The sequence below is a fragment of the Conger conger genome, chromosome 2 (genome assembly GCF_963514075.1).
Source record: "Conger conger chromosome 2, fConCon1.1, whole genome shotgun sequence".
Lineage (NCBI taxonomy): Eukaryota > Metazoa > Chordata > Actinopteri > Anguilliformes > Congridae > Conger > Conger conger.
The window spans coordinates 59,031,780-59,048,321 of record NC_083761.1 but is presented as its reverse complement, the minus strand read 5'-3'; the positions used below and the strand labels follow the sequence as shown (position 1 = coordinate 59,048,321).

At 36.7% G+C, this 16,542-nt stretch overlaps 1 protein-coding gene across 1 annotated transcript; it reads right to left on the bottom strand.

Annotated features, from left to right (window-relative positions):
• Positions 1–393: 393 nt before the first annotated feature.
• LOC133122331 (epithelial membrane protein 2-like) lies at positions 394–14,103 on the bottom strand. The gene is made up of 5 exons (XM_061232268.1): positions 13,970–14,103; positions 3,878–3,983; positions 3,348–3,444; positions 2,712–2,852; positions 394–1,952 (listed from the first exon to the last, which is right to left on the bottom strand). The coding sequence occupies exons 2-5, from the start codon at positions 3,953–3,955 to the stop codon at positions 1,783–1,785; spliced, it is 486 nt and encodes a 161-aa protein (XP_061088252.1). The 5' UTR covers positions 3,956–3,983; positions 13,970–14,103; the 3' UTR covers positions 394–1,782.
• Between the last annotated feature and the right edge of the window lie 2,439 nt (positions 14,104–16,542).

The following is a 16,542-nucleotide window of genomic DNA, read 5'->3' as shown; positions in this document are numbered from 1 at the left end:
GGTGTCTGGAAACCTGGTAATGTTGGTCTGCATGCCCAGTAGTCAATACTCCCTACTGTCACAGTTGTAGGGCCCTGACGTAAATGGCCTCCATTTTAGGCTGATGGGTTCACCCCACTAAGATCCACCTGATCGCCTGGGGACTCAATGTAGATGTTTGGATTATATCACCAAGCTGGGTCTCTGGGCTCTCCAAAAGCACTTGTGCTGAGTGAATGTCTAAACCCAAGAGCCTAATGACTGCCTAAGTACCCAGAGGAAATGCACATGGAAATGGGGAGGACACAGAAAGCGATTCAAACCCAGGAACCTCTTGCTGTGATGCGACAATGCACAATATTGTTGTCTATAAATGTGAAAGCCAAGGCAACTCAAGAAAGGAGAATGTTCATATTTGTCATAAAAATCACTTTAATTTGATTCACAAAAATGCAAAAACTTTAGTTTCTGTCCCTGTCACAGTTATAACCATGCAATGGTACACATCTAGACCAATTTTGAGATGTAATCATTGAAAATATTTTTTCATTAATGAACACTGTTCAAAGTTAACAAATAACAGACTTGTAGGCATGTAGCAATGCTTAAAAGGTTCAAGCTTATTGAAATAATACTTCATTACAAAAATATCAGCAGCAAAATATTGCTTCAGTCTATAAAATAAATATATTTATGGGCTTTTGGCCTTAAATCCACTGTGTATCCTTGTTTAAATCTACACATATTTGAATAAATGAATGACTCCAAATGACTCCAAATTATTCAAACTTCAAATTGTAAATTGTAAATTTGCAAAGGGGTCTTTCTGTTAATTGCATGATTGCCAAGAGAACTGAGAAACAAACACGTATTAAATTGAATTGAACTTAATGTGTAAGCAAATAAAGAAAAGAGGTAATGGTTGATTCCTGCAAATGGTTTCACATAGTAACAGTGCCATTCCCCCTCTCTTACACAAGTTCTGTACTCACTTGTCTTTTAATAGCTTGGGGTACAAGGATGCCAAACATAATCTAAATAGTTATTTTAAACCAATAATGAACCTGCTTCATGTATCTTCACAACCTATGTTAAACAAAAAAAAAAAAAAAAAAATTGAAATATATACAACTTTTTCACCATTGCTGCTACATTAACTTGGTCAAGAACAATTTGACATTATTCACATAACATGATTTATGGAATGGAACAAATTTTTATAATTGTTGTACATAATATGCAAAACACTTCAGCACTTAGCATCATTTTCAAGAAAGAGCTAGTGATCTGCAAATGTGGCTGCATATTTCATATTTATGCATATTTCTTTTTTGGAATGAATTCATTATTGCCATATATTTGTCTGGGAATATAATCATAAAACATGCCCTTGCTACACAATCTGACAAATTGGCATAGGTTCAACTTCAGTTCAATCAACTAAGCAACAAAATGTCAGTTCCTTTAACGTTACAGTACATCTGTGGATTTAAACAAATAGTTTCCACATTTTCCATCATAACATTTTTGTTTACACATCTTCATACTATTCCACAGCTTCTAAGTCTTTGCATCATAACATAACATGTCTTCACAGAATGGGGGTAAAATGATATATTTAGGGGTTAATATTCTACATAATACCATTCCTACCATTGAATATATTTCCAGTATTCTACTGTTTTACAAATTTTGTAGTATCTATTTTGTTTTTGACACTAATTTCATTATACATTGAAAGTATATACAAGATTTGCTTAAATGCAGTTTATTACTCCCAGCGAGGTGTTTGGTTGAGGTGAACTATTTGCGTTTTCTTAGGACTAGATACATCAGGCCACTGAACAGAGTGACAGGGAAGGAAACCCAGGCTAAGATAAAGGCGTAGCTGAAGGTCCCGTCTTTGAAATCTTCCGTTTGGAAGCTTTCGTGCTGAGCAGCATAAATTGAGCCTGCTATCATGACACAAAAACCTTGAAAAATAAAAAATAAGAGAAGAGAAAGACATTAGACAAAAGAGAAGGCTAAATTGAAAGCTAAAACTAATCATTTTGCTTGCCACTCTCAAAAAAATGTGTTAATATCAAAAACACTTTTTGTTACTACTACGTTTCTTTCAACACTAATATGCAATATACAATGCTGCCAGTTTTGTTACAAAGGGATAGTTTTTAACAATATGCTTTCTGCCCAGGAAACATGCGTTGTATGTATGAAACTGGTGCACAGGGCTGGAAAAGCACACAGTCGCAAATAAAGGGGCAGAGATATTATAAGTGTGGCTGATTATTCTATCAAATTAACTAAAGTTCACGCACTTACCGAAGCAAAAATTAAGGCTGGGTGTTTGTCACAGAGAATATTTAGAAAATAATTTATTAAATTAAACAAAATCTCATGCGAAGCAGTGGGAAATGACTGAAATAACATGCTCAACCATAATGATAGGAACATCCCGGAAAGACATGCTTTTTGCTTTTAACAGAACATTGTTAGAGAGAGCGCATGCTCAACTGGCATTGTTAAAATAATAAAAACAGGGTTGTGTGTGTTTTGATTAGTTATACTCTCAAACAACCACGGAAAAACTTCTGTGACAAATGACCAGCCATGCAAATAATTGCACTTCTGAGAGAAATTATGAAACGACAATGATGTTATGCGTTGTTATGTGTTGTTTTAACACATCTGTGTGATATTTGAAATATTGAATTGCCATTCAATTAACTTACAAGACATCAGCTGAATAACAGCAGTAAAGACAAATCTCTCTCCGTTCTTCAGACGGAAAAGTTGGAGGATGAACACAAAGAAGCCAACACAGCATAGGATGGTGGCCAGTATCATTGTCGCCTGGACAGCCTGGAGGTAGCCTGTATTGTAAAAAAGAATTTTTAATGGTATTACATTACATTACATTACATTACATTACATTAACGGCAGCAGACACTCTTATCCAGAGCGACGTACAACAAAGTACATACCCATAATCAGGGATAAGTGCGCTGAAAGACCCTAGAGGGAAGTACAATTTCAACTGCTACCTGTACAACAAAGATAAGGACCAGGGCCTATTTGATTTTTTTTTTTTTTAAACAAACAAACAAACAAACAAACAAACAAACAACAAAGCAAAAGTGACCAAACTTAACTATCCAAACACTGCTTACCTAGCCAACTAAAAATACCGATACACGAAGTAAATCACAGAAGGGCAACAATGGTGTGATATGCTACAATGTACTGTAATACATTCCCTATGACAACACAAACAATGGAAATTACATCAGCAGACTTTGGTTTGGTGGAATTGGTTTCATGAAACAATGACGTCATATTTCAGGTACTATAGGTTTGAGGCTGGTTACCTGCTGCACTGGAGTGGCTATTCTCAACGGGATTGCACAAAGTGGCATTGCAGGAGTACCACAGATCTGTGTAGGTGTTTCCTAATACCCACCAGGCCTAGAAATTTAATCGGGAAACAAAAGGTTGTCATAAACAGAAATGGAACCTACTTAGGCAGTTTGTGCCTTCTTTCACCGCAAAAAAAGGTTCAAATTCTGCATTATTGTAAAGCAATTGGGTGACTAACATTATTACACACATCATATCCAGCCAATATTCTACCATTAACTCTCAGTTTTCAAACCAAAATGATATTATATGAATTATAACAATTCTATGGAATGATGATGAAGTGGGTAATATTTTCAGGCTAGATACACAAAGTAGGCTTTTAAGTCCATTAAAAACATTGCTTGTGAAATATATGTATGTACTGTATTATTATATTTGCCAAAACAGCACATATTTACAATATATTTAATTTATGGAAGGATAGACAATATATTTGTCACTTTGATCACATTGGAGAATTACCTTGTTGTTCACTTACATTATTTATTGTTGCGATGAAGAGCAGGATGGCTGAGAGTACATGAAAGAGGATGATGAAGGCAAGTATTATCAGCATGGCTCAGTGATGGTCCGTGGCTCAGAGCCTAAAAAGAGAGCAGAAACAGTCACATTTGATGTGTAAATGTCGATTCTCTTTAATCTTAGACTTCATGTAAGATTGAGGCTTCTCATTGCCCATATAATTCTCACAGTATCATAAAAAGATTTTACATGTATCCTTTAACACGTCGACACTGACAGAAATGTATAATATATTAATTCAATACAGTGACTGTAATATACAATAAAGTGACTGTAAAGGTAAAAGGTAAATCCAGACGGTGTTGTATGGGTTTTTTATGCATCAGCAACAGTATGAGAAAGCAAAAGCATTGCAGTATCAACTTCTATCAGTCTAAACATTTCCATCTATTCCTATGTGGGGATTAAATGAGTTCAATTTATCTCTGAACTCTGAGTGACTGCATCCAGGCCCTTCATGATGTCAGGAAGGACTTGCTGTACAGGCCAATACATGTTTTAGTTTCACTACATACCTCCTACCATCATGGTTGCAGTATTTACGCCAAATTGGGGTACATTCTAGACTTGGTTGTGGGTACAAAATGACTTCTTTGGGGCTATTGGCTTATTTAGCCTATTAAGTCTGTGGTTGTGGAACAGTTGAGCTCTCTTGGACTGTCAGCCAGGCAGCACAATTAAGAGGAGTTTTATATAGACCTAGCAGCCCTGTAGTTTGAGGCAAATAGAAGTATTCTGCCCAGCTCAAAGCTAATCTCTTAAATCACTATACTTTCCCCAAACCCTTTTGATTGAATAAGCTTTTGTTTTCTTCTTAAAACTGGCTGGCAGTTCTACTGAACTCTCCTCCCCTTAACAAATTAATAATAATTCATTAATAATTGTTAACAGCATGTGTCTGCAGGAAGAACTGTCAAATTCATATCAAAAAGTCAAAATTTCAGCCAGAAAAGTAGAGCTCTCCAGTCCAGCACAGTAGCCCACCAAGGGCTCACAGCTCTTGGCCTGTACAGTACATAGCCACCGGTTCAGTGGGGAGTGAGCACTTTCCACAAAGCCTTTTTTTCTTTTACATATAAGCATTGCATAACCATGAATGCATAGGAAAACAAATGTAGGATTGCACTTTCATAAAACCAAACCAAGAATGGACACTAATCAATGTACCACAAATACAGAGATAATGAGAAAAACAACTGAAGGCAATGTTACAGAAAGAGATCTGACCATTGCATACCAATTTGCTTAGCATTTTTTTTATCTCACTTGTTTTTAGGCTATTTTGCATCCCTATTCCCAAAATATAATGACACATTACACCCAAAGAACAAAATTCAATTGCTATCATTTTGTCCCACTGGATGTTTTTCGCTGCTTCAAAAGAAACCATTTATCAGTTCTGTTTATTAGTCCACAATAAAATAACAATATTCCCATATTCGAAAAAAAGAAAGAAGGCAGCGTTTTTGTTTGTGTGGTTAGTATGGTATTAAAACACAAATAGTTAACCATTTGTTGCATGGAGTTTGTAGCTGTCAGCTTTAGATTAATTTCCATTTCACTACGCTTTCACACCACCAGCAATTCTGAAGAAACCAAGTTATATGTCATAAGCCAGCGCAACAATTTAATTTCACCCTGCTTCTTGCTTTTTAATTAAGAGATCTATATAGTACACGAATGTACTACTTCTAATGATAATAGTGACAACTTAATTCAGCACTTTTATTACATGTGTACCATAGTGAAACAATTATATGCTTATTATAATATTCACGGACATATCAGCAGGAATAGCAACAAGGACTGATGATAATAATTATAATAAAGCGCACAATAAATAATAGCTGATATGGGATTAAAATGAAGTTCATGAGTATATATATTCCAAAAGGGTCTTAAAAGGTGGCACAGATGGTGCAGTGGGTAGCACTACCGCCTCACAGCAAGGAGGTCCTGGGTTTGAATCCCCGTCGTCGGTATGAGTGTGTGAGTGAATGGTGTGTGTGCCCTGCGATGGACTGGCGACCTGTCCAGAGTGTATTCCTGCCTTTCGCCCAATGTATGCTGGGATAGGCTCCAGCCCCCTGCGACCCTGTTCAGGATAAGCGAGTTAGGATAATGAATGAATGAATGAAAAGGGTCTTAAAATAAAACACCAACTTTGCTGCTCTAATCTCTTCAGGAATATTGTTTTCTGGGACACAAAGACCCAATGTCATTTTGGAAGTCATCAGAAGGCCTTCATTATTAGACCAATAATTTGTTCTGTAGGGGGTTAAAAGCTCTGCAGTATAATTGCGGGCTAACCCATACCTTGCCTTAAAGTAACTCATGATATGAGGCCAATACAGGGATGTAAGATTTGGGGCGATGTCAGTTCGCTGGTTGCTGCTGAATTTTGTACCTGCTGCAGCCTTGAGGGGGGGCTTGGTGGTTTACACAGGTACTGAGTGAAATGCAATAGTCAAGCCCAGAATAAATGAAAGACTGAATAACCGTGTATCACTATGACCAAAGTGAAAACCCCAGTCCCCTCTCCCCTGCCCCATTTTCCGTTTCTCCCTCCATGTTCACTCTGCTCAGCACCGGCAGACCAAGGGCCTTTTTCACAAAGCACGATTACTGAGTTAGCACAGAGTTTTAGAATAAAATTGCCAACAAAACGTCATAAAAGTTAGTTCCCTATGTTAACTAGCAAACTTTACAACTTAACTGAAGGACTATCAACAAGCTAAGCTGTCACTAACCAGCCCTTATCCCACAACTTTGGCATTGTTATTGCCAACATCAGCGAAAAGATGTTTCATTGTCTTACATTCATTAGTTGCGTCCTACCCAAAGCACGCTTTCTTGAAAATATACGAGCGCCATTAATGCTTCAAAGCATAGCTACATGCCATCCAGTCATAGTTTTTCTGATTTTCTTAATTTTTTAAACAGAAAGAAACAGCCAGAGGTCCTGCTGCTCACTAAGCAGGACTAGAAATCCAGAAATTATGAAAGGAGGGGGGAAATGTAATACCTGCACTCGTGTCTATATCATTTTTTTCATGAAAAGATTTATTTTGCCTGATTGTACTAATGTGATTGCAAGTAGTTTCAGAATAGTGGGATAATTGGTGATCTCAGTACACAAATGAAATGATTTTCAATTACTGCATGGCTGGAGAGAGTAAGGGGAGATAGGAAGGGAAACACAATGGTGGTACAGCTGAAAAGTACAAGAAAAACCCAGAACAAACACATAGGAATTAAATTATTTCTCAACACACAAAGAACCACTAATTTATAAGGAACACATATCGGGCACGGGAAAATGACCATAATGAATTCTGGGAACATAGTTTTTGCTTATTCTCTACACCTATTCATGGGCTGATACTAAGAAGCTGCAAATAATATGGTTACAGTAATATCAGAACCAGTGTGGGGAAGAAGGAGTATCTACACAGGTTCAAAATGTTACTGAATTCACAACACAACCAAACATAACATAATGATGAAAACAGGGCATTCAGTAAAGCACTATTCCTTTTTCCACCACTAAAGCATATCAAATGCGTACTTAGTTTACCTAAAACCTAGATAGTATCTAGAACATTATCAAGCCTGGTCTTGAAAACCCTAAGAGTTTCCGCCTTAGAAATGAATCATTTTGAAGAAAGTGGTCTGTGTCATGTTTAAAAAATGGGTTACTATCGAAATTAACTACAGTAGGTCCTATTAAGGAATTTATTCTCTCCAATTCTATGGTAGATTGTAATATAATAACATAAGTACTTAGTATTGGTGATTGAAAATAAATTTTCTATATGAAGAAAAGATAATGTCAGCTTTTTCAAACAGAAATATACATTGTTGTGCTGCTTGAAAAAAAGACAGATTGTAGAGCCAGACAAAACTGAAACCCTCGGTATCTCACTCACTCCAGGCACAGAAAAACGCAAGCAAATAAATGCCTGAGCACCCATAGAAATTTCTAGGTTTTGGCAACTGTTTGAGATAATCTATCCTCACCTCTAGGTTTGTGTGGGAAAAGATATCCATTGTAGGAGTTACACTGTGACTATTTAAGAGCATGAAATGAAACCCAGTAGGGTCAGCCCACACTAGAAGCTACAGTATCACCATCAAACAAGGAGGAATATGTCATTGCGTATAACATATTCTGTGAACTCAGTGGGTGCCTCCAACATCAGTAATAAAAATGCAAACAGTGGACCCTGTAGAACAGTTCATCATAAAACCTATTGCTGGTCAACCCTGCCATAGCAGCAGGATACTGAGACTAGTAAAGCTCCATCACGCTCATAATGAGAGCTGTAAATCATGAGATAACGATCCATCATTTACTTGTAGCCATACCGGAGGGTGCTTTTCCCATTCAACTCATGTTACTTAATTCAATTATTCACCCTCTCTCACAGCTCCTTCATCAGTTTAAATGCAATTGATTGATTTATCAATCTTTGCCTCAGAAACACAGGACAAAAAAGTGACTTTGAAAGTCAATTAAAATGGTCAAGGATAGTTGGGACTAGTAAACTGGAGATTTAGACCTCTTGCAATAATACTTAAAAATTTTGGATGTTCATTTTTCTATTAGACATTAGGGCATGAGAAACTCATTTGAATTTCATATTATGTAATACTTGATCATTTGCATTGAAAAAATACAGGATGAATTAATTCCATAGCAACTGATCCATCTAAACTAATATTTTAAAAAATCATATAAAAAATAATTCAAAATGGAGTAATATTTCAAATGAGTAGCCCGATTGGTGGAAAATGGAAAATGCTGACTTGGAATTTGGTTTTCATGTTATTTTTAAACAACAAAAGCCACAGTCTCAACTGTACTTCAGAAACATGTTCAAACCAGCCACCCAGCCAGTGAATGTGTGGAACAAATTATCAAGCTACAATTGTCCAAAGTTGCCCATTAGAATTTCAGAAATACAGTAAATGAAAAGTAGAATAGTCTATCTAGTTCTGTCTATTCTTGCTGAATTAACTTAAGCTTCCATAACACTACCAATGCTTTTTAAATTGTGATGCTCTAAAACATACATGAAATAGTACCTGTTTTCCTACAATTAATCAAAAGTTAATTTTATTTGTAACTGTATTAAAGTATGAAACACAACACAGTATTGCAATCAAAACCGAAAGAACACTCAGAAGTAACTTCTTCATGAATTAAACAGCATCTGTGTCTGTAGATAGAAGATAAACATTTGTGCTTTGCCGAAAAGACTCTGAAGCAGAGTTCAATTCCCAGTTCAGACTCTCTGTTTCTCCTCTGTTTCTCAGGGGAAGCATATGGAAAATATATTGGGGTGGATTTTCAAAGGAAACAAATTATGCATTGAATGTGATGCTTATAAATAAGCCCTGTGTGCACTTTTCATTTTTCCTTCAGTGATATGAAATATGATTTCTGAGATACATTACGAGCTGTTCTGAGACAGTTAAAATGCATTGCTTTTACATGCGCTGAACGAGGAACATATTCAAGATAAAACACATCTACTATGGTTATGGTATGACTGCAAATAAAAATACCTTTGAGAGGATATACAGTAGGTAGAGGATATATCTAAATGTCTAGTTACCAAATACCATATATGTTTTTATCATTGTCAATATGTTGCATGTAAACAAAATACTTGACCAATATGCAAAAAACTTTTGCATATTGATTTTAAAGGAATTATATTGGAGCATAACATTATTATAAATATGTAATGAAGAAAATATTTAACTGGATGGAGTGCACATGAACACCACAAATTCAGGGAAAAAATTTGAAACTTGTCCAAGATAAAAGGATGCAGTGAAACTGCCAAACAAAAAGTCAAAGCAGTTAAAACCCTCCAGCCATGATTGTTTTTATCAGCATTCCACTTCCTGTGTTAACAAAGCTTTTGATGCACTTCTGAGTCACCCGCAGGATATAGCGTCCATTCATTGACAAGACTGAACCTTGAACAAGACAGCCTAAAGAAACTCCAGAATATTTACAGAATTATATTGAGTGCCATCAAAATACATTTTTATGCTTTTGTCCAGATGTATACTCTGTACTGGTCTTGTGTTGTGCAGTTTGGCATTAACATACGGTATCTATTGCAATACAATAGACCAGCCCAGCTCTTTCCTTCTCTATCTGTATGCAACAGAGCAGATTCAGAGCTTATCTTTGGAGAAAATGACAAAATCCAAGTTGTTCTCTGGCAGCCTTCCTGATATAGGTTTAAACATGTGGGTGTTGGATTCACGCCACACAAGAGACAAGCTAACACTCAAATGAGCGCTTGGAAAGGTCAAGCAAAGAGAAACATGGCTGCTGTCAGGGTAAATAGGGAAAATATCCTTACTAACCAAAGCAGTTCAGAACCAAAATGGATACTTGTCTCCTTATCCAATTAAAGTCACAGCAATACCATGCACTGTACCTAGCCTAAGTGTATGTATCCATTTCTGTGTTACCCTACTCATAGTTTACTCTTTGTCTATGACATGTTGTGAAATGCTTAAGAGGAATTATAATATTAGGAAACCAGTTTGGCCTAGCACAACAGAACTGAAAAATGATAAGTATAAAGCTGATGAAAATGAATGAAGCTATATTTACAGTAGTGCATATTAAGCATAAGTAACAAAATATGTCAATCTTAGATGTAGATCAGTCTACATCTAATGTCCTTCTGTGCATAATTATTATTATTTTTTAAACACTATGTCTTTCGTGTGCTTTAATTTAAGATGTCTTCTGTTGAAAAGTAAACTGTCTAAATGCCTGCTACAAAACTGGCTTTGAGTGTGTTCTCCACAAATTCCACAGTGAAGTTCTAAGTGGGTGAAAAATCACATCTTTATCTGTGTAGTATGACATTATGAGACCACTTCACTACAAGGAATGTTTCCTACCATTCATTTTAATTTACATTTTCCCTGAAGACATTTAATTTCTGTTTCATTTTATTTTGTAATGTGTGAAACTAGATCTGTTGCTCAAGAGTTCAGGATCTGAATTATCACATAACAAGGACAAGCATACTGATTAGATATGTTTCTAATTCAGTGAAATATCATAAATCAGCCTTGTGTCCTGTGTGGTTTGTAGAACAGCTAAAAGGCTTAAACCCTCACACATCTGGAAGCTATACTGTGCTGAAAATAAATTGTAACAGAACCCTGACCATGATGCAATGCATCAAGACAATTTTCTGCTGGTCTCGTAGACTTGTTTTTCCCTCCTCATTCTCACTGACTTTATGCCTGGGATTGGTTTGTTCTGGCTCCCCATAAAAATACCAGATTTCACAAAGTTTACTATCTCTGTGTGCCAACTGCTTCTGTTCACAGTGCTCCTAATGTCAAAGCCATACGTGCTATGTGTGTGCGCGTTTGTGCGTGCGTGCGTGCGTGCGCGTGTGTTTTTGTGTGTGTGCGCGCATGCGTATCACTGTCTATGCCTATCACTGTCACCCTTTCCGCCACTGTGTGATCCCTGCAGTAAAGCTGCACATATAAACACCACAGTCCTCCTGCTCAATGTAGTTGCCAGAGCCAAGTCCATTGCAGGCTAGGTTTCACTTGAAGAATTTCACCTTCCTGCAGCCTCACTCTGGTAAACTCACCCCAGACATCTGCAATTTATTGTCTCACTCCCAGAACAGAAATAGCCTGCTAGAAATTTTAGTTGCCGATTAAAATGCTGCAGACTACCAAGGTTTCAAACATAAACACAAGCCCTGTGAACTCTGCTCTCGTGCATTCAAATACAGATGTTTTTGATTAGCCTACATTCTTCATTTAAATGGCAAAAACAACAAAAAAGGGATTGGCTGGGTGGGTAAGCTGAGAAAGGAAGTCCCTTTTCCCCCCCATGTGCCTCTGTGTCACTCACACTTCCACCTCTGGATTTCCAAAGAGCAGCAAAAAAAGAAAGTGCACTCTGGCACTTTCACTGCTGAACTTACAGCATGACTGAGCTAAAACCTAAAGATAACAGCAGTGAGTCAGAGAGCTGTGGTTTTTCATCAGGTTTTAAAATCACAAAGACCTGTCAGCTCTCCCACAGCCAAAGAGAGATGCCTGATCTGGACTGTGACAACATCAGTTCTATCGAAAGCTCCCAGGGACACAATTCCTCTCAGTCTAATGTGAGAACAGTGCCGCAAACAGTGCTTATCCCAAATGAGGCAAAATGTCACCAGCCATTTTATTCTTTCCAGCCAAGACAATAACTTTTTTCATTTTTTGTCTGATGTACTGTACAAGACATACCATGCTCATTTGTGCTCATCATGGAAAGCGTGGGAAAACACCAAGATGAGTTCAGTTAGCCCAAACTTCCACAAAGAACTGTCACCCAGGAGAAACATTTTCAACTTTGTTTTACCAATTAATTAATTAATCTTCATATATCTGATTTTGAAAACCCTCCTTCGCTTATAACCTCAAATACAATAATAGAATATTTATCACTTATTTATCTTTCTTTTGCTTGTTGGTGGACACTACACAATGATTCAAATGCTTTGTAAACCTTGTACCTGTTAATTTAATTTTAACATGATCTGAGTGAGTTGTCCAATAACTGTACAAAGGTACACAATAAGTTTTGCAAAGAAAATACTCATAATATCATTAAAGTACAGCACATTTGTAAATGTAGCATTCAAATATTTTCATGATATTTGAATAACATAAACAAGTTACAGTATCTGTAATATTTTAAATAAAATAGTTTCTTGGCAGCCCAATATCTATCTTGTATAATATCATCAGGTAAGCTACTGAGCTACTGTCATGTTTTTCTATGGAAATCTAGATTCCTTTCTAGATTAAAGAAAGGCCTTCTGGAAATTCTGCAAATGTCTTGCCTAAATAGAGAAAGGAAATACACTGATAAATACTTTAACAGATAACATACGTAGCTATATTTTTCACAAAAACAATGTAATTAATGTCATAAATTTGATTATACAAAGATGCTGATACCCTTTGTTGAAAATCACCTAAATAAAATCTTTCCATGATTCTGTACAAACCATCTATTCATAGAAATCATTTTATTCACATTATTCATGTTGGCCATGTATTAGACTATGTACAACTGCTGTTCCACCACCTGCCATATCTCATGAACGATCATCTCTTTCAGAGAAAGTGTAAAATATAGTAAAAAAATCATTAGTAATTGGTATCATTTGAGATTATTGAGGAATGCTGCTATTGATTTCCATGTTCCTATACCAAATCCCTATTAACTCAACACATTAAATATCTACAACCAAAATCCAGCCAGAATTCCAACGACTCTATTATGTAAATCAGTTTACAACTGCAGACATGGAGATAAAGTTGCTTCGCAACTAATTCCAAGCAAACTCTTCTAGTTCTTGTTTCTTGTAAACATTCAAACAGAAACCCTGCTGTGCAGCTTGCTGCATCATTTCCACTGGAATTAAACACTATCAATCCCTCCAAGAACACCAGGAGGCGTCCTGTGTTCTTTAAAAAACTTATACAAAAGGATTTCTTCCACAAGTACCCTACCACAGACCCGCCCCCGAAAAAAATAACTACACTTCGAAGAAAGGTACTTGTCGTTGCAACATTTGACACTGTAGCCTAATTTACTGTAGCCTAATTTAATACTTGATAATAAATAACTTAATATCATCACCAATATTCATCCGCAAAACAACAGTAGCTGGCATGGAACTCTAAACCATTGGCTATAAGTCACATCCGCAACATCAGTGTAGGTACAGTAACGTAAACCTAGCCTCGGGTATTTACTTTTCTACATGAGAACGAGCATAGACAACGCCGCTTTAAATTAAGTTAGAAACCAAGTATGTTGCTAACCAATAGGCCTACTGCACTGCGGGACCTCACTTAATTCATGAACAATTTTACGGTAATAATAAAATATCATATTGCAACAAGTTGTACTATTTCTTGTTAAACGCTTTCAATTGCAAACGTTTTAGTCGATACTGTAAAATACAATATCCCTACTCACTGCTACAAAACGTAATCTTGAAGTTCTGTTTAAGCCAGATTGTGGATCCCGGGCGACGAATAGCAGAAAGCGTGACTAGAGCAAAGTATAATAGTTGTAAGCAACTATAACCCCAGTATTCGCGTTCCTCCTCCCACCTCAGTGACGTCCCAGAAATGAATTTGGGTGTGGTTTGGAATTTAATGGCCGTTATGCTTATGAAGGAGTTAAGGCAAATGCAACGATGGCCATTGCAAGGAAATTTTTAAAAAGCAAAAAAGAAAAGTAGACAATGTTTACCATAATGAGAGGGCTGTAGAAAAAGACGCTAAGACAAATAATCAGAAACAAGTGCCATCAAATGGGAAACAGAGAATAGTGTAATAGCTTCTGTCTTGCTGAAATATTTATTTAAAACTTGGAAGTGTTGATAATGATGGTCAAAGTGCTAAATGCAAAGCCTCCAAAAGTGGGAAATACTCATGTTAAAATGTCAACAGCAGAGCAAAATTTCTCTCTACTAACCCACTGGTCATGGTTAATTCTAATATGTCCTGTGGTATGCTTTATTGTTTGGCTGGGAGGAAAAGAGACTTGAATTGATATGATAACATTCCTTGGGGTAATCAGTGAGCAGTTCCGTATTCAACATGGTGAAGTGTACCATCCTCATATGGTTTATCACATTGAAATGAAAGAGCGTGTTCACAAGCTTAGACTGCAATAGAGGAGGAGCCTGAACTGTGAAGAAGACTAAGTCTTATCCTGTTTCCAAGCTACTCTGAGAGAGGCAAGCAACAGGAAGAGAACTGCAGGGGATTTGCTCTCAAAGGAAACTGTTAATCTCACCAGAGTGTCCCACACCGTCTGCTTTAAAAGGCTTTCCTCCATGGTATGAATGGATTCTCCTGATGTCACAATGAACAGAGTTGCCTATTGCCCAAGTTAATTTATCATCATATGCTTGCCTGTGTTTCCTTTCAGAACCTAGATTCCAAAAGGCTTTCAAAACACTTTTGGCTTTACTTTTTTACTACATAGCCTAACATAACATAACTATGTTTGCCATTTTTGAGTATTGACTTCCATTTGTTCTCAATTTATACTGTGCCCCTCCCTCTCAACCACTTCCTGTGCAAGTTCATCTGTACTGTTTGCTTTTGTTTACTGTGTGCGCTCTGCTCTGTGATTAAAGCTGAGGTGCTTGTTGGAACAGTGGACTTTCCCCATTATTAGGATGTCTTGAGACACATTTGTCATCATGATGGTCAATATTTTTATAATTTATTTTCATTGCTCCATACCCCCTGTACATACAGTATGACAATGAACTCACACACTCTCTATAGCTGCAAGATTAACATATTGTACGTTTAATAGTTTAAACAATATAGTGGATGTTTAAAGTTATTGTATATGTTTCCAGGTGCTTTGTCAAGTTTACTTTATATTTCTATTAGTGGTGATGTTATAACAACGATAAAACATTCCAGTACCAGTAATATGGTGAGAACATTTTGCGTTAGCTGGGACTGAAAACAGTACAGATTCATGCAACACCTTATGGACTGAAGAAGGTAGCACAGGCCACTAAGCATGGTCAAAAATGTAATATCGATGATGGCAAGACCCTCAAACTATGCCACAATAAATCTGCATTGTTTTTAGCTCAGCAGTGTGCTTACAAGTAAATTGTACAGTTATTATCCAACAGCAAATTTTAAGTGCACATTGTTTTTGTCATATATATCTAGTCATTTTCTAGTAAATTTATTTTTTATATTTATTATCTTAAAATGTATTTAATACTATTTTCCTGTTTATTTATTTTATTTCCTTATCAGTGCTGTGGCATGTAGTCCTCGATGAAAGCACAGAGTTCACAGTACTGTCATTGATCAGGACACTGATAAACAGCCAAGAATCTGAGGAATTGTGTGGCTATGTAAAGGGTGCGAGACCATAAGAAACAGATTTCCATGCCAATCAGACAAGCATTCCATGTTAGTGCATTAAAAGCAGTCTATGCATTGCAAGACATACATCCCACATCACATGTGTATTTCATTTTTTACAGTCAGAGCTTGGGAAAGCAAAAATACTTTCCATAAATTAGGAATTCATATGAAATACTGACTTATCCCGGCATTCTGGCCAATGGATACTAATCAAGAAGTACACCTTGCTAAAATACTTGAGAGTTAATTGTCTCTCTAAGCTTTTGGCTTTACCCGCCAGTACCAGACCTGGGTAAAATATGTAAGTGTTTTGGATTCAAATACGTTTCTGTGCTCGATTGAATGTCCCTAGTGCAATTGAGCTAATTCCAAGAGGACCAGAAGGGTTTTGCTAAAACTGTTGGTATTTTCTGGGCAAGAGGCAAGAAGGTCCAAGCGAGAGGCAAATAGGTTAGATTATGCTAAATATGATATCAGTGGGAATGTTGAAGCTGGTTTCATTCATAGCCATGACATTACAGTACTTCTTACATCCCCTTTAAAGAGCCGTGTGTGCAGCACAGGATGTTCTGCCGATTTTTGTATATGTTTCTCCCAAGATGCTTATTTATCGAAAAAAAATAATGTTTTTGTCAT